Source organism: Oncorhynchus mykiss, chromosome 24 (assembly GCF_057628025.1).
Source record: "Oncorhynchus mykiss isolate SJ-2025 chromosome 24, ASM5762802v1, whole genome shotgun sequence".
Lineage (NCBI taxonomy): Eukaryota > Metazoa > Chordata > Actinopteri > Salmoniformes > Salmonidae > Oncorhynchus > Oncorhynchus mykiss.
The window spans coordinates 37753644-37776500 of NC_143045.1; the positions used below are offsets into that span (position 1 = coordinate 37753644).

Consider the following 22857-nt stretch of genomic DNA (forward strand, 5'->3'; position numbering starts at 1 on the left):
TATATATATATTTTACATTGTTTGCAAACTGATGTGTGACACTAATGCCAAAATAACATTCAAAACAGGCAAGCCCCCCAAAAAACAAAAACAATTTTATTTTTGCTGTGAATATGTGTCCGCCTAGGAGAATACAAGTTCAGATAATATCTCATATGTAATGGCTTTATAAACCGTTTATAAGCAAGCTTTACAATACAATATAATCTGGTACAGATTTCCTAAATTCCATAGGAATGACTTTCAAAATTCACCTGTTGACCCGTGCGCTGATCTGTACCACGGGATGGCGTGCTTCTCACAGTGCACGAGGACTGTGTGACGAGAAACTGTCCGGTGGGACAACTTGGGACCGCGCGTCAATTCTTTGCGTTTAGTCGGTTTTTAACGGATTTTAAAAGCTTCATTCTTTTCCCCCAGAACTGACTGACGTCAACAGAATAATAGGTGAGATATTTAACGTTTTTCACCGGGATTTGTGCTGTTGTTGTTGTTTAGTGATGTCCGGTTAAACACCAAAACGTGGAAATGAGTGACATCCTCGCTTTTGTCGGAAAAGTTTAACGATATCGAATGTGTGTAATCACATTGAAATGATAGAGGACAATAAATCACGCATAGAGGTTAATAAATGTGGATTTGTTGACTGATAATGTTATCTTCTGTAATGAAACATGCTGGTCCATACGGAGGGAAACAAGTGCATCCAGACAAGAGGCTTCGGTTTGTTTTGTAATTAAACGATTCATTCGTATACTAGGCTATTTGAGAGAACGTCCATGGAATGATTTTGTTTTAATTATGTTATGCAATCTCTTTAAAACGTTGAAATGCAATGCGTTTGCTCGAATGATGCCACTATTATATGTTAGGGAACTTGAACTTCTGGTCTATGGTTTGGTTTTGCAGAAACCTTTCTATGGAAACATGTTAGACTTAAGCTTGTCATTCCGTCTTGAAATAGCGAACGGTGGAGTCACGTGTAACCTACCGTTTGCATTGCATACATCTTTTGTTGCGCAATGATACGTTTCCGTGAGCAGTATTTGTACCTCTCTCTCTCTCTCTCTCTCTGTCTCTCTCTCTCTCTCTCTCTCACACACACATACACAGGCGCACACACACGCACGCACACACACGCCTGCGCGTCCCGTGCTTGCTCCTTTTTGCTAGTGAGAGCTAAAGGGCACCTTGACACAGCTATGGAATGCCTCCCAGCCTCTCACATAGGGAATTTAGGTGTATTACCTGACATGGGGAATGATCCTTGTTTTGTGTTATGCATAATTTTTTTGTTCTGCCTCTCCTAAGTGGCTGGCTCACATTCCATTCTCTGCTCCACAAGGTCATGGAGTTCTGAGCAGTGGAGTGGAGAGGGACCCATTTCAGAGGGCACTTTGCATTAGAGCACCAACAGTGCTCCAAACCATCTTACCATACATGCTTCTACTTTTAGGCTAACCCAGAGGCACAAATAATTCATATGTGTGTGTGTGTGTGTGTGTGTGTGTGTGTGTGTGTGTGTGTGTGTGTGTGTGTGTGTGTGTGTGTGTGTGTGTGTGTATGTGTGCTCGTGTGTGTGTGGATATATAGGCAGTTGCTCTACCATCCCAAAAACACAGTGATGATGAATTTGATATCAAATTGGTATCAAATATTGTGTGTGAGAGACGTGTGTACGTATGGGGGCTTGTGAATGTGTGATGTAGTTTTATCTGCATGTGTCTGTGTGTGTGTATGTGTATGTGTGTGTGTGTGTGTCTCTCTGTGTGTGTGTGGTAGGGATTCTGGAACCCCTCAGTTGTCTCTGTGGTGACTGAGGTGGATAAAAGAGGCATGGTTTGGAGAAGCATCTTCACAGTGTAGACGACAAAGACTGGAGACTGGGCTTCACCCGCGCTCTCCTCCGAGGTTGTTGTCAGGTTAGCTACTTAGTGCGAGGAACAGGAGCAGACAGGTATAAATGATAATGTGGCTGTAGCTGTGCTTACTCACCACAAGAGCTCTCTCTGTCTCTCTGTCTCTCTCTCTCTCTCTCTGTCTGTCTTTCTCTCTGTCTCTCTATCCATCTCTTTCTCTCTGTCTCTCTCTGTCTCTCTCTCTCTCTCTCTCTCTCTCTCTCTCTCTCCCTCTCTCTCTCTCTCTCTCTCTCTCTCTCTCTCTCTGTCTGTCTATCCCCCTCTGTCACTCTCTCTGTCTCTCTATCCCTCTCTGTCTCTGTCTCTCTCTCTGTGTCTCTCTGTCTCTCTATCCCTCTCTGTCTCTGTCTCTCTCTCTGTGTCTCTCTGTCTCTCTATCCCTCTCTGTCTCTGTCTCTCTCTCTGTCTCTGTCTCTCTCTCTGTCTCTCTCTGTCTCTCTATCCCTCTCTGTCTCTGTCTCTGTCTCTCTCTCTGTCTCTCTATCCCTCTCTCTCTCTGTCTGTCTCTCTCTTCTGTCTCTCTCTGTCTCTCTCTCTGTCAATTCAATTCAATTCAATTCAATTCAAGGGCTTTATTGGCATGGGAAACATGTGTTAACATAACATTGCCAAAGCAAGTGAGGTAGATAATATATAAAGTCAATATATAAAGTGAAATAAACAATAAAAATTAACAGTAAACATTACCCATAGAGAAGTTTCAAAACAATAAAGACATTACAAATGTCATATTATATATATACAGTGTTTTAACAATGTACAAATGGTTAGAGGACACAAGATAAAATAAATAAGCATAAATATGGGTTGTATTTACAATGGTGTTTGTTCTTCACTGGTTGCCCTTTTCTCGTGGCAACAGGTCACAAATCTTGCTGCTGTGATGGCACACTGTGGAATTTCACCCAGTAGATATGGGAGTTTATCAAAATTGGATTTGTTTTCAAATTCTTTGTGGATCTGTGTAATCTGAGGGAAATATGTATCTCTAATATGGTCATACATTGGGCATTTTGTGGGCAGTGAGCACATAGCCTGTCTTCTCTTGAGAGCCATGTCTGCCTACGGCGGCCTTTCTCAATAGCAAGGCTATGCTCACTGAGTCTGTACATATTCAAAGATTTCCTTAATTTTGGGTCAGTCACAGTGGTCAGGTATTCTGCCGCTGTGTACTCTCTGTTTAAGGCCAAATAGCATTCTAGTTTGCGCTGTTTTCTTTGTAAATTCTTTCCAATGTGTCAAGTAATTATATTTTTGTTTTCTCATGATTTGGTTGGGTGTAATTGTGTGTTTGTGAACAGAGCTCCAGGACCAGCTGGCTTAGGGGACTCTTCTCCAGGTTCATCTCTCTGTAGGTGATGGCTTTGTTATGGAAGGTTTGGGAATCGCTTCCTTTTAGGTGGTTGTAGAATTTAATGGCTCCTTTCTGGATTTTGATAATTAGTGGGTATCGGCCTAATTCTGCTCTGCATGCATTATTTGGTGTTCTTCATTGTACACAGAGGATATTTTTGCAGAATTCTGCTTGCAGAGTCTCAATTTGGTGTTTGTCCCATTTTGTGAAGTCTTGGTTGGTGAGCGGACCCCAGACCTCACAACCATAAAGGGCAATTGGCTCTATGACTGATTCAAGTATTTTTTAGCCAAATCCTAATTGGTATGTTGAAATTTATGTACCTTTTGATGGCATAGAATGCCCTTCTTGCCTTGTCTCTCAGATCGTTCACAGCTTTGTGGAAGTTACCTGTGGCGCTGATGTTTAGGCCAAGGTATGTATAGTTTTTTGTGTGTTCTAGGGCAACAGTGTCTAGATGGAATTTGTATTTGTGGTCCTGATGACTGGACCTTTTTTGGAACACCATTATTTTGGTCTTACTGAGATTTACAGTCAGGGCCCAGGTCTGACAGAATCTGTGCAGAAGATCTAGGTGCTACTGTAGGCCCTCCTTGGTTGTTGACAGAAGCACCAGATCATCAGCAAACATTAGACATTTGACTTCAGGTTCTAGCAGGGGGAGGCCGGGTGCTGCAGACTTTTCTAGTGCCCGCGCCAATTCGTTGATATATATGTTGAAGAGGGTGGGGCTTAAGCTGCATCCCTGTCTCACCCCACGACCCTGTGTGAAGAAATGTGTTGTAACGATTCTCTTCTTGTGAAGTAGAGGCGGACCAAAGCGCAGCGTGGTGGTTGTTCATTGTAATTTATTGACGACACTATACATGAACAAACTAACGAAAAACAAGAAACGTGAGAACTCAAAACAGCCCTGTCTGGTGCAAACACAAAAACAGGAACAATCACCCACAAACACACAGTGAAACCCAGGCTACCTAAATATGGTTCCCAATCAGAGACAATGACGAACACCTGCCTCTGATTGAGAACCATATCAGGCCGAACATAGAACTAGACAAACTAGACATGAAACATAGAATGCCCACTCAGATCACACCCTGACCAACCACAACATAGAAATATACAAAGTAAACTATGGTCAGGGTGTGACAGTACCCCCCCCCCCCAAGGTGCGGACTCCGGCCGCAAAACCTGAACCTATAGGGGAGGGTCTGGGTGGGCATCTGTCCGCGGAGGCGGCTCTGGCGCTGGACGTGGACCCCACTCCATAATAGTCTTTGTCCACCTCCTTAGCGTCCCTAGATAGGTGACCCTCCTAAGAGACAGCTCGGGACAGAGGGACAGCTGCTCGGGACAGAAGGACAGCTGCTCGGGACAGAGGGACAGCTGCTCCGGGCGGAGGGGCTCTAGCGGCCCCTGGCTGACTGGCGGCACTGGCGGCCCCTGGCTGACTGGCGGCCCCTGGCTGACTGGCGGCACTGGCGGCCCCTGGTTGACTGGCGGCGCTGGCGCTGGGCTGACTGGCGGCACTGGCGGCCCCTGGCTGACTGGCGGCACTGGCGGCCCCTGGCTGACGGGCGGCACTGGCGGCCCCTGGCAGACGGGCGGCGCTGGGCAGACGGGCGGCACTGGCGGCGCTGGGCAGACGGGCGGCACTGGCGGCGCTGGGCAGACGGGCGGCACTGGCGGCGCTGGGCAGACGGGCGGCACTGGCGGCGCTGGGCAGACGGGCGGCACTGGCGGCGCTGGGCAGACGGGCGGCGCTGGCGGCGTTGGGCAGACGGGAAGCTCCGATGGCGCCGGGCAGACGGGAAGCTCCGGCAGAGGCGCCGGACAGGCGGGAGGCTCCGGCAGAGGCGCCGGACAGGCGGGAGGCTCCGGCAGAGGCGCCGGACAGGCGGGAGGCTCCGGCAGAGGCGCCGGACAGGCGGGAGGCTCCGGCAGAGGCGCCGGACAGGCGGGAGGCTCCGGCAGCGGCGCCGGACAGGCGGGAGGCTCCGGCAGAGGCGCCGGACAGGCGGGAGGCTCCGGCAGAGGCGCCGGACAGACGGGAGGCTCCGGCAGCGCTGGAGAGGAGGAAGGCTCTGGTAGCGCCGGAGAGGCGGGAGACTCCGGCAGCGCTGGAGAGGAGGAAGGCTCTGGACGGATGGGCCGGAGAGACAGCCTGGTACGGGGAGCTGCCACCGGAGGGCTGGGGTGTGGAGGTGGTGACGGATAGACCGGGCCGTGCAGGCGCACTGGAGCTCTTGAGCACCGAGCCTGCCCAACCTTACCCGGTTGAATGGTCCCGGTCGCCCTGCCAGTGCGGCGAGGTGGAATAGCCCGCACTGGGCTATGCAGGCGAACCGGGGACACCGTGCGCAAGGCTGGTGCCATGTAAGCCGGCCCAAGGAGACGCACTGGAGACCAGATGCGTAGAGCCGGCTTCATGGCACTTGGCTCGATGCCCACTCTAGCCCGGCCGATACGCGGAGCTGGAATGTACCGCACCGGGCTGTGCACCCGCACTGGGGACACCGTGCGCTCCACAGCATAACACGGTGCCTGCCCGGTCTCTCTAGCCCACCGGTAACCACAGGAAGTTGGCTCAGGTCTCCTACCTGGCGTAGCCATACTCCCTGTTATCCCCCCCCCCAAGAAATTTTTGGGGCTGACTCCCGGGCTTCCATCCACGACGCCGCGCTGCCTCCTCATACCAGCGCCTCTCCGCTTTCGCCGCCTCCCGTTCTTCCTTGGGGCGGCGATACTCTCCTGGCTGAGCCCAAGGTCCTTTACCGTCTAATTCGTCCTCCCATGTCCATACCTCCTCGCGCTGCTCCTGCTGCTGCTTTTTCCTTTGCCCATTACCACACCGCTTGGTCCTGTTGTGGTGGGTGATTCTGTAACGATTCTCTTCTTGTGAAGTAGAGGCGGACCAAAGCGCAGCGTGGTGGTTGTTCATTGTAATTTATTGACGACACTATACATGAACAAACTAACGAAAAACAAGAAACGTGAGAACTCAAAACAGCCCTGTCTGGTGCAAACACAAAAACAGGAACAATCACCCACAAACACACAGTGAAACCCAGGCTACCTAAATATGGTTCCCAATCAGAGACAATGACGAACACCTGCCTCTGATTGAGAACCATATCAGGCCGAACATAGAACTAGACAAACTAGACATGAAACATAGAATGCCCACTCAGATCACACCCTGACCAACCACAACATAGAAATATACAAAGTAAACTATGGTCAGGGTGTGACAGGTGTGTGTTTTTTGCCAATTTTAACCGCACACTTGTTGTTTGTGTACATGGATTTTATAATGTCGTATGTTTTACCCCCAACACCACTTTCCATCAATTTGTATAGCAGACCCTCATGCCAAATTGAGTCGAAGGCTTTTTTGAAATCAACAAAGCATGAGAAGACTTTGCCTTTGTTTTGGTTTGTTTGGTTGTCAATTTGGGTGTGCAGGGTGAATACATGGTCTCTGAACAGTAATTTGGTAAAAAGCCAATTTGTCTCCCTCTGTCTCTGTCTCTCTGTCTCCCTCTCTCTCTGTCTCCCTCTCTCTCTGTCTCCCTCTCTCTGTCTCTCTCTCTCTGTCTCCCTCTGTCTCCCTCTCTCTCTGTCTCCCTCTCTCTCTGTCTCCCTCTCTCTCTGTCTCCCTCTCTCTCTGTCTCCCTCTCTCTGTCTCTCTGTCTCCCTCTCTCTGTCTCCCTCCCTCTCTCTGTCTCCCTCCCTCTCTGTCTTCCTCTCTCTGTCTCCCTCTCTATCTCCCCCCCCCCTCTCTCTCTCTCTCTCTCTCTCTCTCTCTCTCTCTCTCTCTCCGTCTCTCTCTCTCCGTCTCCCTCTCTCTCTCTGTCTCCCTCTCTCTCCCTGTCTCCCTCTCTCTCTCTGTCTCTGTCTCTCTCTCTCTCTCTCTCTCTCTCTCTCTCTCACAAGATGCTGGCCTCTAAAAGTGATGTGTTGTGTGGATGTTCCCCTGTTTGTGTTTGTGTGTTTTATACTGTCTCAGTATACCCACCCTGTCCTTTGCGATCATTTGTTGTAATTTCTCCCGCATGCTGCTTCACAGCTGCTTAAATACTAGCCATCCCGGATCCGGGATCGTGAATACAGCCTCAAGCTCATTACCATAACGCAACGTTAACTATTCATGAAAATCGCAAATGAAATGAAATAAATATGCTAGCTCTCAAGCTTAGCCTTTTGTTAACAACACTGTCATCTCAGATTTTCAAAATATGCTTTTTCAACCATAGCAAAACAAGCATTTGTGTAACAGTATTGATAGCTAGCGTAGCATTTAGCGTAGCATTCAGCGGGCAACATTTTCACAGAAACAAGAAAAGCATTCAAATAAAATAATTTACCTTTGAAGAACTTCGGATGTTTTCAATGAGGAGACTCTCAGTTAGATAGCAAATGTTCAGTTTTTCCAAAAAGATTATTTGTGTAGGAGAAATCGCTCCGTTTTGTTCAAAACCGGAAAAAAAAGAAAATTCAGTCATCAAAACGCCAAACTTTTTTCCAAATTAACTCCATAATATCGACTGAAACATGGCAAACGTTGTTTAGAATCAATCCTCAAGGTGTTTTTCACATATCTCTTCCATGATATATCGTTCGTGGAAGTCTGCTTTCTCCTCTGAATCCCATGGAAGAATGCTTGCAGCTGAAGATTACGCACCAATTTCGACAAAGGACACCGGGCGGACACCTGGTAAATGTAGTCTCTTATGGCCAATCTTCCAATGATATGCCTACAAATACGTCACAATGCTGCAGATGCCTTAGGGAAACGGCAGAAAGTGTAGGCTCGTTCCTGGCGCATTCACAGCCATATAAGGAGACAATGAAACAGCGCCTCAAAAATTTTGCTCACTTCCTGTTTGAAGTTTCATCTTGGTTTCGCCTGTAGCATCAGTTCTGGGGCACTCACATATAATATCTTTGCAGATTTGGAAACGTTAGACTGTTTTCTTTCCAAAGCTGTCAATTCCATGCATAGTCGAGCATCTTTTCGTGACAAAATATTGCGCTTAAAACGGGCACGTTTTTTTATCCAATAATGAAATAGCGCCCCCATAGTTTCAAGAGGTTAACTGCATGGCATAAATAAATAGAGACTGCAGAAGCCTCCCCAAATACACACACACACACACACACACACACACACACACACACACACACACACACACACACACACACACACACACACACACACACACACACACACACACACACACACACGCACAGACACACACACACACACAGAGTTCTGCAGTATATTATTAAAGAACATTCCTCATATTAATTTTCCTGCAGTGCTGCTATTGTCAGGATAGCCCTGAGGAGCTCTATTCTCAGTGACTTTGTCTTTAGTAATTAATGAGACTCACACAATGCAGAGCGTCCCAGTTTAAAGACACCGTCATGACCAAACCAACCTGTCCTCACAGATGATGTGGAATGTGAACTCAGCTTTACGTTTCGCCATGTTTGAGCCATGAAAACATTTAACAGATTTAGATTGTTTCAGAATGAAAAATATTTAAGATACCAAACACACCTGTAATACCCCTGTAGTATCCCTGTAATACCCCTGTAGTATCCCTGTAATACCCCTGTAGTATCCCTGTAATACCCCTGTAGTATCCCTGTAATACCCCTGTAGTATCCCTGTAGTATCCCTGTAGTATCCCTGTAATACCCCTGTACTATCCCTGTTATACCCCTGTAGTATCCCTGTTATACCCCTGTAGTATCCCTGTTATACCCCTGTAGTATCCCTGTAATACCCCTGTAGTATCCCTGTAGTATCCCTGTAATACCCCTGTAGTATCCCTGTAGTATCCCTGTAGTATCCCTGTAATACCCCTGTAATACCCCTGTTATACCCCTGTAGTATCCCTGTTATACCCCTGTAGTATCCCTGTAGTATCCCTGTAGTATCCCTGTAATACCCCTGTAATACCCCTGTTATACCCCTGTAGTATCCCTGTTATACCCCTGTAGTATCCCTGTAATACCCCTGTAGTATCCCTGTAGTATCCCTGTAGTATCCCTGTATACCCCTGTAGTATCCCTGTTATACCCCTGTAGTATCCCTGTTATACCCCTGTAGTATCCCTGTAATACCCCTGTAGTATCCCTGTTATACCCCTGTTATACCCCTGTTATACCCCTGTAGTATCCCTGTAATACCCCTGTAGTATCCCTGTTATACCCCTGTAATACCCCTGTAGTATCCCTGTAGTATCCCTGTTATACCCCTGTAATACCCCTGTTATACCCCTGTAGTATCCCTGTAATACCCCTGTAGTATCCCTGTAATACCCCTGTAATACGCCTGTAATACCCCTGTAGTATCCCTGTAATACCCCTGTAATACCCCTGTAATACCCCTGTAGTATCCCTGTTATACCCCTGTAATACCCCTGTAATACCCCTGTATCATCCCTGTTATACCCCTGTAGTACCCCTGTAATACCCCTGTAATACCCCTGTATCATCCCTGTTATACCCCTGTAATACCCCTTTAGTATCCCTGTTATACCCCTGTAATACCCCTATAATACCCCTGTAGTATCCCTGTTATACCCCTGTAATCTTCCTGTTATACCCCTGTAGTACCCCTGTAATACCCCTGTAGTATCCCTGTTATACCCCTGTAATACCCCTGTACCATCCCTGTTATACCCCTGTATTACCCCTGTAATACCCCTGTAGTATCCCTGCAATACCCCTGTAGTATCCCTGTAATACCCCTGTAGTATCCCTGTTATACCCCCGCAATACCCCTGTAATACTCCTGTAGTATCCCTGTAATACCCTTGTAATACCCCTGTAGTATCCCTGTTATACCCCTGTAATATCCCTGTAGTATCCCTGTTATACCCCTGTAGTATCCCTTTTATAACCCCGTAATACCCCTGTAATACCCCGTAGTACCCCTGTTATACCCTTGTAGTATCCCTGTAGTATCCCCTGTTATACCCCTGTAGTATCCCTGTAGTATCCCTGTCATACCCCTGTAGTACCCCTGTAATACCCCTGTAGTACCCCTGTATCATCCCTGTTATACCCCTGTTATACCCCTGTAGTATCCCTGTTATACCCCTGTAGTATCCATGTTATACCCCTGTTATACCCCTGTAATACCCCTGTATCATCCCTGTAGTATCCCTGTAGTACCCCTGTAGTACCCCTGTTATACCCCTGTAGTATCCCTGTAGTATCCCTGTAGTACCCCTGTAGTACCCCTGTAATACCCCTGTTATACCCCTGTTATACCCCTGTAGTATCCCTGTAGTACCCCTGTAGTATCCCCATAGTACCCCTGTAATACCCCTGAAATACCCCTGTAGTACCCCTGTAGTATCCCTGTTATACCCCTGTAGTATCCAAGTAGGACCCCTGTTATACCCCTGTAGTATCCCTGTAGTACCCCTGTTATACCCCTTTAGTTTCCAAGTAGGACCCCTGTTATACCCCTGTAGTACCCCTGTTATACACCTGTTGTATCCCTGTAGTATCCCTGTAATACCCCTGTAGTATCCCTGTTATACCCCCGTAATACCCCTGTAATACTCCTGTAGTATCCCTGCAATACCCTTGTAATACCCCTGTAGTATCCCTGTTATACCCCTGTAATACCCCTGTTATACCCCTGTAATACCCCTGTAGTATCCCTGTAGTACCCCTGTAGTACCCCTGTTATACTCCTGTAATTCCCCTGTTAAAGCCCTGTAGTACCCCTGTAATACCCTTGTAGTACCCCTGTAATACCCCTGTTATACCCCTGTAGTATCCCTGTAGTACCCCTGTTATACCCCTGTAGTTTCCAAGTAGGACCCCTGTTATACCCCTGTAGTACCCCTGTTATACACCTGTTGTATCCCTGTAGTATCCCTGTAATACCCCTGTAGTATCCCTGTTATACCCCCGTAATACCCCTGTAATACTCCTGTAGTATCCCTGCAATACCCTTGTAATACCCCTGTAGTATCCCTGTTATACCCCTGTAATACCCCTGTTATACCCCTGTAGTATCTCTGTAGTACCCCTGTTATACTCCTGTAATACCCCTGTTAAAGCCCTGTAGTACCCCTGTAATACCCTTGTAGTACCCCTGTAATACCCCTGTTATACCCCTGTAGTATCCCTGTAGTGTCCCTGTAGTACCCCTGTAGTACCCCTGTAATACCCCTGTTATACCTCTGTAATACCCCTGTAGTATCCCTGTAATACCCCTGTAATATCCCTGTAGTATCCCTGTTATACACCTGTAATACCCCTGTAGTATCCCTGTTATACCCCTGTAGTACCCCTGTAATATCCCTGTAGTATCCCTGTTATACCCCTGTAATATCCCTGTAGTATCCCTGTTATACCCCTGTAGTATCCCTTTTATAACCCCGTAATACCCCTGTAATACCCCGTAGTACCCCTGTTATACCCTTGTAGTATCCCTGTAGTATCCCCTGTTATACCCCTGTAGTATCCCTGTAGTATCCCTGTCATACCCCTGTAGTACCCCTGTAATACCCCTGTAGTACCCCTGTATCATCCCTGTTATACCCCTGTTATACCCCTGTAGTATCCCTGTTATACCCCTGTAGTATCCATGTTATACCCCTGTTATACCCCTGTAATACCCCTGTATCATCCCTGTAGTATCCCTGTAGTACCCCTGTAGTACCCCTGTTATACCCCTGTAGTATCCCTGTAGTACCCCTGTAGTACCCCTGTAATACCCCTGTTATACCCCTGTTATACCCCTGTAGTATCCCTGTAGTACCCCTGTAGTATCCCCATAGTACCCCTGTAATACCCCTGAAATACCCCTGTAGTACCCCTGTAGTATCCCTGTTATACCCCTGTAGTATCCAAGTAGGACCCCTGTTATACCCCTGTAGTATCCCTGTAGTACCCCTGTTATACCCCTGTAGTTTCCAAGTAGGACCCCTGTTATACCCCTGTTATAGACCTGTTGTATCCCTGTAGTATCCCTGTAATACCCCTGTAGTATCCCTGTTATACCCCCGTAATACCCCTGTAATACTCCTGTAGTATCCCTGCAATACCCTTGTAATACCCCTGTAGTATCCCTGTTATACCCCTGTAATACCCCTGTTATACCCCTGTAATACCCCTGTAGTATCCCTGTAGTACCCCTGTAGTACCCCTGTTATACTCCTGTAATACCCCCGTTAAAGCCCTGTAGTACCCCTGTAATACCCTTGTAGTACCCCTTTAATACCCCTGTTATACCCCTGTAGTATCCCTGTAGTACCCCTGTTATACCCCTGTAGTTTCCAAGTAGGACCCCTGTTATACCCCTGTAGTACCCCTGTTATACACCTGTTGTATCCCTGTAGTATCCCTGTAATACCCCTGTAGTATCCCTGTTATACCCCCGTAATACCCCTGTAATACTCCTGTAGTATCCCTGCAATACCCTTGTAATACCCCTGTAGTATCCCTGTTATACCCCTGTAATACCCCTGTTATACCCCTGTAGTATCCCTGTAGTACCCCTGTTATACTCCTGTAATACCCCTGTTAAAGCCCTGTAGTACCCCTGTAATACCCTTGTAGTACCCCTGTAATACCCCTGTTATACCCCTGTAGTATCCCTGTAGTGTCCCTGTAGTACCCCTGTAGTACCCCTGTAATACCCCTGTTATACCCCTGTAATACCCCTGTAGTATCCCTGTAATACCCCTGTAATATCCCTGTAGTATCCCTGTTATACCCCTGTAGTACCCCTGTAGTATCCCTGTTATACCCCTGTAGTACCCCTGTAATACCCCTGTTATACCCCTGTAATACCCCTGTAGTATCCCTGTAGTACCCCTGTAGTACCCCTGTTATACCCCTGTTTCATCCCTGTTATACCCCTGTAGTACCCCTGTAGTACCCCTGTAATACCCCTGTTATTCCCCTGTAGTATCCCTGTAGTACCCCTGTTATACCCCTGTAGTATCCAAGTAGGACCCCTGTTATACCCCTGTAGTATCCCCGTAATACCCCTGTAATACCCCTGAAATACCCCTGTTGTACCCCTGTAGTATCCCTGTAGTATCCCGTTATACACCTGTAGTATCCAAGTAGGACCCCTGTTATACCCCTGTAGTATCCCTGTTATACCCCTGTTGTATCCCTGTAGCACCCCTGTTATACACCTGTTGTATCCCTGTAGTACCCCTGTAATACCCCTGTAGTACCCCTGTTATACCCTTGTAGTATCCCTGTAGTATCCCTGTTATACCCCTGTAGTATCCCTGTAGTATCCCTGTTATACCCCTGTAATATCCCTGTAATCCCCCTGTAGTATCCCTGTAATACCCCTGTAGTATCCCTGTAGTATCCCTGTAATACCCCTGCAGTATCCCTGTTGTACCCCTGATATACCCCTGTAGTATCCCTGTAATACTCCTGTAGTATCCCTGTAGTACCCCTGTAATACTCCTGTAGTATCCCTGTAGTACCCCTGAAATACCCCTGTTATACCCCTGTAATACCCCTGTAGTATCCCTGTAATACCACTGTAGTACCCCTGTAGTATCCCTGTAATACCCCTGTAATACCCCTGTAGTATCCCTGTAATACCCCTGTTATACCCATGTAGTATCCCTGTAGTATCCCTGTAATACCCCTGTAGTATCCCTGCAATACCCCTGTTATACCCCTGTAGTGTCCCTGTTATACCCCTGTAATACCCCTGTAATACCGCTGTTATACCCGTTTTATACCCCTGTAATACCCCAGTAGTGTCCCAGTAGTGTCCCTGTTATACCCCTGTAATTCCCATGTAGGAGACATTCTGATTCTAGAATTATTACCAGTAGATATATTAAAATAGGTAGCATGATAGACATTCTGATTCTAGAATGATTACCAGTAGATATATTAAAATAGGTAGCATGATAGACATTCTGATTCTAGAATGATTACCAGTAGATATATTAAAATAGGTAGAATGATAGACATTCTGATTCTAGAATGATTACCAGTAGATATATTAAAATAGGTAGAATGATAGACATTCTGATTCTAGAATGATTACCAGTAGATATATTAAAATAGGTAGAATGATAGACATTCTGATTCTAGAATGATTACCAGTAGATCTATTAAAATAGGTAGAATGATAGACATTCTGATTCTAGAATGATTACCAGTAGATCTATTAAAATAGGTAGAATGATAGACATTCTGATTCTAGAATGATTACCAGTAGATCTATTCAAATAGGTAGAATGATAGACATTCTGATTCTAGAATGATTACCAGGAGAGCTATTCAAATGGGTGGGAAAGTGACTATTTATCTGGTTTCATTCTTTTAGTTGAGTGAAAGTTCTGTAATCCAAACAGTGTAAACCAACCCTGGAATGGAGTCTCAGCTCCCTCCCTCGACCCCCTCTCTCTCACTGCCCCATGTCACAAAGCCACACCGTAATTATGTGCATAAATAAGAGTGTGAGTGAGTGTGTTGTGAAGCTGTGCAATGGGCATTCATTTACTGTTTGGGGCTGGTATTCACAGTCAGATTTCACACTTCTCTGACTTCAAGAAGGGAGCTTTAGGATGGAAGAAAGATTGGAGGAAAACAGGGGGTTCTACCAAGGAGTGTTTCCCTCTCTTGTCCTCCTGTCTATGGATGGTAGAGAAGGAAGGGAGGGTTATTCAGCAGGTGCATATCACAGAGACACAGGGCTGAGTGGGCACTGAGACAGAGATGGGGAGGGGGGGGGGGGGGTTCGCGTATAGAGCACACAAAAGGACCAGTGTTCTTTCTCTCTCTCTCTCTTTTGCCCTGACATACCCCCTACCCTAGCACCAGACCTCCAATGCCCCGTCACCCCTCACCTAGTGCCTCACTCAGGACCACTCTCCCTGGGCTAGGGCTGGGGAGCACACAGGGGTCCCTCTGGAGCTAATGCACAGTCGCCTGCCTGTGTCCAGCCTCTCTTTCACACGTGTCTCAATGTGTGTGTGTGTGTGTGTGTGTGTGTGTGTGTTTAAAGCCTGCATTCCTGAGCTCGCTGATCTGTAGCCGGGTGATTAATAGTAGCTAGCTGATTGTTTGAGAGCTGAATTCCTCAGGCCTGTTTTTCTCTACTCTTACACACAAAGAACTGACTGGTCAACCACAACGCACAAATACCAGACAACCATGTTGTTTCTTATGTGGGATATTTCAATTATACTGTACCAAATATACAAGTGTGTGATGAGTTCTGGGGTTGTGTGTGTTATAATCTGGGGCTGTGTGTTATAGTCTAGGGCTGTGTGTGTTATAGTCTGGGGCTGTGTGTTATAGTCTAGGGCTGTGTGTGTTATAGTCTGGGACTTTGTGTTATAGTCTGGGACTGTGTGTGTTATAGTCTGAGGCTGTGTGTTATAGTCTGGGACTGTGTGTGTTATAGTCTGGGGCTGTGTGTTATAGTCTGGGGCTGTGTGTTATAGTCTGAGGCTGTGTGTTATAGTCTGGGACTGTGTGTGTTATAGTCTGGGGCTGTGTGTTATAGTCTGGGGCTGTGTGTTATAGTCTGGGGCTGTGTGTTATAGTCTGGGGCTGTGTGTTATAGTCTGGGGCTGTGTGTTATAGTCTGGGGCTGTGTGTTATAGTCTGGGGCTGTGTGTTATAGTCTGAGGCTGTGTGTTATAGTCTGGGACTGTGTGTGTTATAGTCTGAGGCTGTGTGTTATAGTCTGGGGCTGTGTGTTATAGTCTGGGGCTGTGTGTGTTATAGTCTGGGGCTGTGTGTTATAGTCTGGGGCTGTGTGTTATAGTCTGGGGCTGTGTGTTATAGTCTGGGGCTGTGTGTTATAGTCTGGGGCTGTGTGTGTTATAGTCTGGGGCTGTGTGTTATAGTCTGGGGCTGTGTGTTATAGTCTGGGGCTGTGTGTTATAGTCTGGGGCTGTGTTTATAGTCTGGGGCTGTGTGTGTTATAGTCTGGGGCTGTGTGTTATAGTCTGGACTGTGTGTGTTATAGTCTGGGACTGTGTGTTATAGTCTGGGGCTGTGTGTTATAGTCTGCTGTCAGAACTATTTCAGTCACACTGCTCACCCTGTGTGTGTGTGTGTGTGTGTGTGTGTGTGTGTGTGTGTGTGTGTGTATGTGTGTATTTAGTGCAGACAGAGGGCATTCAGGTGGAATAATGGAAGCTCAGTGTGTGAGGGGTCTGCAGGTTACACCAGGAATTCAGGACACTGAAATACTATCCATCTCTCTCTGTCTCTTTCTCTCTTTATGTGCCTCTGTCTCTCTTTCCATCTGTCTCTCTGTCTATTTATGTCTCTCTCTTTCTCTCGGTCTCTCTGTCTCTCTCTTTCCCTCTGTCTCTGTCTATTTCTGTCTCTCTCTTTCTCTCTGTCTGTCTCGTTCTGTCTCTCTTTCCCTCTGTCTCTGTCGCTTTCTCTCTGTCTCTGTCTCTTTCTGTCTCTCTCTTTCCCTCTGTCTCTCTGTCTCTTTCTGTCTCTCTCTTTCCCTCTGTCTCTGTCTATTTCTGTCTCTCTCTGACTCTGTCTCTGTCTATTTCTGTCTCTCTCTTTCCCTCTGTCTCTGTCTATTTCTCTCTCTCTCTTTCCCTCTCTGTCTATTTCTGTCTCTCTATTTCTTTGTCTCTCTCTTTCCCTCTGTCTATTTCTGTCTCTCTCTTTCCCTCTGTCTCTGTCTATTTCTGTCTCTCTCTTTCCCTCTGTCTCTGTCTATTTCTGTCTCTCTCTGACTCTGTCTCTGTCTATTTCTGTCTCTCTCTTTCCCTCTGTCTCTGTCTATTTCTCTCTCTCTCTTTCCCTCTCTGTCTATTTCTGTCTCTCTATTTCTTTGTCTCTCTCTTTCCCTCTGTCTATTTCTGTCTCTCTCTTTCCCTCTGTCTCTGTCTATTTCTGTCTCTCTCTTTCCCTCTGTCTCTGTCTATTTCTCTCTCTCTCTTTCCCTCTGTCTCTGTCTATTTCTGTCTCTCTATTTCTTTGTCTCTCTCTTTCCCTCTGTCTATTTCTGTCTCTCTCTTTCCCTCTGTCTCTGTCTATTTCTGTCTCTCTCTATTTCTCTCTCTCTCTTTCCCTCTGTCTCCGTCTATTTCTGTCTCTCTCTTTCCCTCTGTCTGTCTATTTCTGTATCTCTCTATTTCTCTGTCTCTCTCTTTCCCTCTGTCTCCGTCTATTTCTGTCTCTCTCTTTCCCTCTGTCTCTGTCTACCTCTGTCTACCTCTGTCACTCTTTCTCGTTCTTCATCTCTCTCTGTCTCTTTCTGTTTGTATGTATCTCTCTCAATTTTCAATTCAATTAATTTATTGGCATGTGAAATGTATGTTTAGATTGACAACACAAGAGAAATAGATAATAAACAAATCCAAAATTAACATAATCATTACACTCACAAAAGATTCAAAGGAATATAGACATTTCAAATGTCATATTATGGTGATGTCACAGTGTTGTGATGTCACAGTGTTGTGATGTCACAGTGTTGTGATGGCACAGTGTTGTCACTGTCACAGTGTTGTGATGTCACAGTGTTGTCACTGTCACAGTGTTGTGATGTCACAGTGTTGTGATGTCACAGTGTTGTGATGGCACAGTGTTGTGATGGCACAGTGTTGTGATGTCACAGTGTTGTGATGTCACTGTCACAGTGTTGTGATGTCACAGTGTTGTGATGTCACAGTGTTGTGATGGCACAGTGTTGTGATGGCACAGTGTTGTGATGTCACAGTGTTGTGATGGCACAGTGTTGTGATGTCACAGTGTTGTGATGTCACAGTGTTGTGATGTCACAGTGTTGTGATGGCACAGTGTTGTGATGTCACAGTGTTGTGATGTCACAGTGTTGTGATGTCACTGTCACAGTGTTGTGATGGCACAGTGTTGTGATGTCACAGTGTTGTGATGTCACAGTGTTGTGATGTCACAGTGTTGTGATGTCACAGTGTTGTGATGTCACAGTGTTGTGATGGCACAGTGTTGTGATGTCACAGTGTTGTGATGTCACTGTCACAGTGTTGTGATGGCACAGTGTTGTGATGCACAGTGTTGTGATGTCACAGTGTTGTGATGGCACAGTGTTGTGATGTCACAGTGTTGTGATGTCACAGTGTTGTGATGGCACAGTGTTGTGATGGCACAGTGTTGTGATGGCACAGTGTTGTGATGTCACAGTGTTGTGATGTCACAGTGTTGTGATGTCACTGTCACAGTGTTGTGATGGCACAGTGTTGTGATGTCACAGTGTTGTGATGTCACAGTGTTGTGATGGCACAGTGTTGTGATGGCAGTGTTGTGATGGCACATTGTGGCATTTCACCCAGTAGATATGAGAGTTTATCAAAATTGGGTTTGTTTTCTAATTCTTTGTGGGTTTGTGTAATCTGAGGGAAATATGTGTCTCTAATATCATCAAACATTTGGCAGGAGGTTAGGAAGTGCAGCTCAGTTTCCACCTCATTTTGTGGGCAGTGTGCACATAGCCTGTCTTCTCTTGAGAGCCATGTCTGCCTTCCTTGGCCTTTCTCAATAGCAAGGCTATGCTCACTGAGTCTGTATATAGTCAAAGCTTTCTTTAAGTTTGGGTCAGTCACAGCGGTCAGGTATTCTGCCACTGTGTAATCTCTGTTTAGGGCCAAATAGCATTCTAGTTTGCTCAGTTTTTGTTTGTTAATTCTGTCTCTCTTTCTCTTCCTCTTAATCTCTTTTTCTCTCTCTCTCTCTCTCTCTCTCTCTCTCTCTCTCTCTCTCTCTCTCTCTCTACTTTCCCCACACACCTAGCACCTAGTCTCATCGCAGGTGATAAATTACCACTTTGATTATTGGTACTCTAATGGTGTCACAGTGAGATATCCATGTATCCAGCCCCATCCTTACTGCCAGGGGAGACAAAGCCAACACCTCCCTCTGTATTGATGGCTGTTTGGGTGTTTGGATTCAGAACTGGCCAATGAGCATTCTCGCCTCCGTATCCCGGCGCTGTGTTGCCGTGGACTCTGGAATTTGATTGGATGGTGAACTGTAGTCTCCTCCCCGTTTACTAGTTATTCACTGTAGTAAAACACTCAATACAGGATTTCAGAAATTCTGCCCCAAAAACTAATTTATATATTTTTTTTTTGCGTATGTTCTTGTGTCCGTATCTATTAACACATAGTCTGAATAATCAGTAATCCATTGTCCCTGACCCCTGTGTGTACAGTACATCTAGTATGGATACACCCCCCCCCCCCCCCCCCCCCCCCGCGCCTCTCTGAGTGTTAATATTTCCAGAGAGGGCCGGAGGAGCCCAGGCGAGGGGGGTAAAATGGTTCATGTTTTAAATGAGGAATCTCACAGGTCCTGGGAGCCTCCCACACATTCATTCATGCAGCCGTCTCCTCTGCTGTGCTGATATGTGGTGGTGTTTGTCCTTGGCCAGCAGTATACAGCTGTGAGTGGAGTGCCCCTTAATGTGTCACACATTAGTGTGGTGGGAAGTTAATTTGTGATGAGTGTAACTTCATTAACTACACCTGTAGAACTACAGAGCAGAGATGTGAGAAGAGGACAAGTGGAGTGATGGTTCTCCCCACACTGTATTTAAACAGTAGTCTCTCTCTCTCTCTCTCTCTCTCTCTCTCTCTCTCTCTCTCTCTCTCTCTCTCTCTCTCTCTCTCTCTCTCTCTCTCTCTCTCTCTCTCTCTCTCTCTCTCTCTCTCTCTCTCTCTCTATTTCCAAAGCAAGTAAAATAGATAAAACAAATGATAAACATTAAGAAATTAACAGGAAACATTACAGTCACAAAAGTACCAAAATAATAAAGACATTTCAAATGTCATATTTTGTGAAAATAGTACAAAAGGGAAAATAAATATGGGTTATATTTACAATGGTGTTTGTTCTTCACTGGTTGTCCTTTTCTTGTGGCAACAGGTCACAAATCTTGCTGCTGTGATGGCACACTGTGGTATTTCACCCAGTAGACATGGGAGTTCATCAAAAGTTTGTTTTTCACATTCTTTGTGGGTCTGTGTAATCTGAGGGAAATATGTCTCTCTAATATGGTCATACATTTGGCAGGAGGTTAGGGAGTGCAGCTCAGTTTCCATCTCATTTTGTGGGCAGTGAGCACATAGCCTGTCTTCTCTTGAGAGCCATGTCTGCCTACGGCGGCCTTTCTCAATATCAAGTCTATGGTCACTGAGTCTGTACATAGTCAAAGCTTTCCTTAAGTTTGGGTCAGTCACAGTGGTCAGGTATTCTGCCGCTGTGTACTCTCTGTTTAGGGCCAAATAGCATTCTAGTTTGCTCTGTTTTTTTGTTAATTCTTTCCAATGTGTCAAGTAATTATCTTTTTGTTTTCTCATGATTTGGTTGGGTCTAATTGTGCTGCTGTCCTGGGGCTCTGTGGGGTGTGTTTGTGTTTGTGAACAGAGCCCCAGGACCAGCTTGCTTGGGGGACTCTTCTCCAGGTTAATTTCTCTGTAGGTGATGGCTTTGTTATGGAAGGTTTGGGAATTGCTTCCTTTTAGGTGGTTGTAGAATTTAACAGCTCTTTTCTGGATTTTGATAATTAATGGGTATCGGCCTAATTCTGCTCTGCATGCATTATTTGGTGTTGGACACAAAGGATATTTTTGCAGAATTTTGCATGGAGAGTCTCAATTTGGTGTTTGTCCCATTTTGTGAATTCTTCGTTGGTGAGCGGACCCCAGACCTCACAACCATATAGGGCATTGGGTTATACAAATATTTTTAGCCAGATCCTAATTGGTATGTCGAATTTTATGTTCCCTTCGATGGCATAGAAGGCCCTTCTTGCCTTGTCTCTCAGCTCGTTCACAGCTTTGTGGAAGTTACCTGTGGCGCTGATGTTTAGGCCGAGGTATGTATAGTTTTTTTGTGTGCTCTAGGGCAACAGTGTCTATTTGGAAGTTGTATTTGTGGTCCTGGCAAGTGGACATTTTTTGGAACAGCATTATTTTTTGTCTTACTGAGATTTACTGTCAGGGCCCAGGTCTGTCAGGGCCCAGGTCTGTCAGGGCCCAGGTCTGTCAGGGCCCAGGTCTGTCAGGGCCCAGGTCTTACAGAATCTGTGCAGAAGATCTAGGTGCTGCTGTAGGCCCTCCTTGGTTGGTGACAGAAGCACCAGATCATCAGCAAACAGTAGACATTTGACTTCAGATTCTAGTAGGGTGTGGTATATGTGTTTTTTGCCAACTACACACTTGTTGTTGGTGTAGATGGATTTTCTAAAGTTGTATGTTTTTCAACCAACTCCACTTTCCATCAGTTTGTATAGCAGACCCTCATGCCAAATTGTGTCAAAAGCTTTTTTGAAATCAACAAAGCATGAGAAGACTTTGCCTTTGTTTTGGTTTGTTTGTTCAAAGCAGGGGGAATATGTGGTCTGTCGTACTGTAAATGGGTAAAAAGCCAATTTGACATTTGCTCAGTACATTGTTTTCATTGAGGAAATGTACGAGTCTGCTGTTAATGATAATGCAGAGGATTTTCCCAAGGTTACTGTTGACGCATATTCCACGGTAGTTATTGGGGTCAAATTTGTCTCCATTTTTGTCTTTCTTTCTCAGGGGTCTAATGTGTATGAGGTCATCACCCCACCACCTTCAGGGACCATGCCCTGTCTCCATAGCAACTTCTGGCCCCAGGTTGGCCCAGAGTGAGTGTGGGTCAAACCAGGCCTAAGCAGGCCTGACGTGGACCAGACCAGGCTGAGGTGGGCCCGAAGCAGGCCAGAGTGAAGCAGAGACATCATGCACCAGCTGTTTGGCCTGGTTCTCGGCCAGAGGGACCTGTCGCGGGCTGGAGACCTCTTCTCCCTAGAAGACTCTGAGATAGAGGACTGTCTCTCACAGGCCCTGGAGGAAATCAAGGCTATCTCCTGCTCTCCTGTGAGTACCCCTTACATACCCATCCATTCACACACAAATACATGACAGTGTCTTTGATGTACTAGAGGAGGTCAAAGGTATCTATTGCTCTCTTGTAAGTTTCCTATGCATGCATGCACACAAACATGCACAGCCATGCATAGGCAAACACACACACACACACACACACACACACACACTGCTTATGGCAGGTGTGTCTCTTGGGACTGTTCACTGAAAACAGATCTGATATGATGCCTATCCCTCCTCATTTCCCATCCAACACAGTCAGTCTCTCAGTCATCATTTAACTAAAGAATGAACGAGTCTGCAGCTGAATGTAACCCAACGCCTCACGGTCTAGATGGGGCCAGCTCATTCAGACACGGTCTAGATGGGGCCAGCTCATTCAGACACGGTCTAGATGGGGCCAGCTCATTCAGACACGGTCTAGATGGGGCCAGCTCATTCAGACACGGTCTAGATGGGGCCAGCTCATTCAGACATGGTCTAGATGGGGCCAGCTCATTCAGACACGGTCTAGATGGGGCCAGCTCATTCAGACATGGTCTAGATGGGGCCAGCTCATTCAGACACGGTCTAGATGGGGCCAGCTCATTCAGACATGGTCTAGATGGGGCCAGCTCATTCAGACACGGTCTAGATGGGGCCAGCTCATTCAGACATGGTCTAGATGGGGCCAGCTCAT

General features: G+C 46.3%; 1 protein-coding gene across 3 annotated transcripts in view; it reads left to right on the forward strand.

Moving 5' to 3' along the window:
* Window positions 1-293: 293 nt before the first annotated feature.
* The window catches only part of LOC110503413 (ventricular zone-expressed PH domain-containing protein), a 206028-nt gene continuing 183464 nt past the window's right edge, over window positions 294-22857 (forward strand). For all 3 annotated transcript variants that reach the window (XM_036962011.2, XM_036962012.2, XM_090218941.1), the window contains exons 1-2: window positions 294-447; window positions 21849-22169. In XM_036962011.2, the coding sequence (XP_036817906.2) occupies window positions 22032-22169 (138 nt within the window). In that variant the 5' untranslated portion in view covers window positions 294-447; window positions 21849-22031. The remainder of the gene's footprint in view (window positions 448-21848; window positions 22170-22857) is intronic.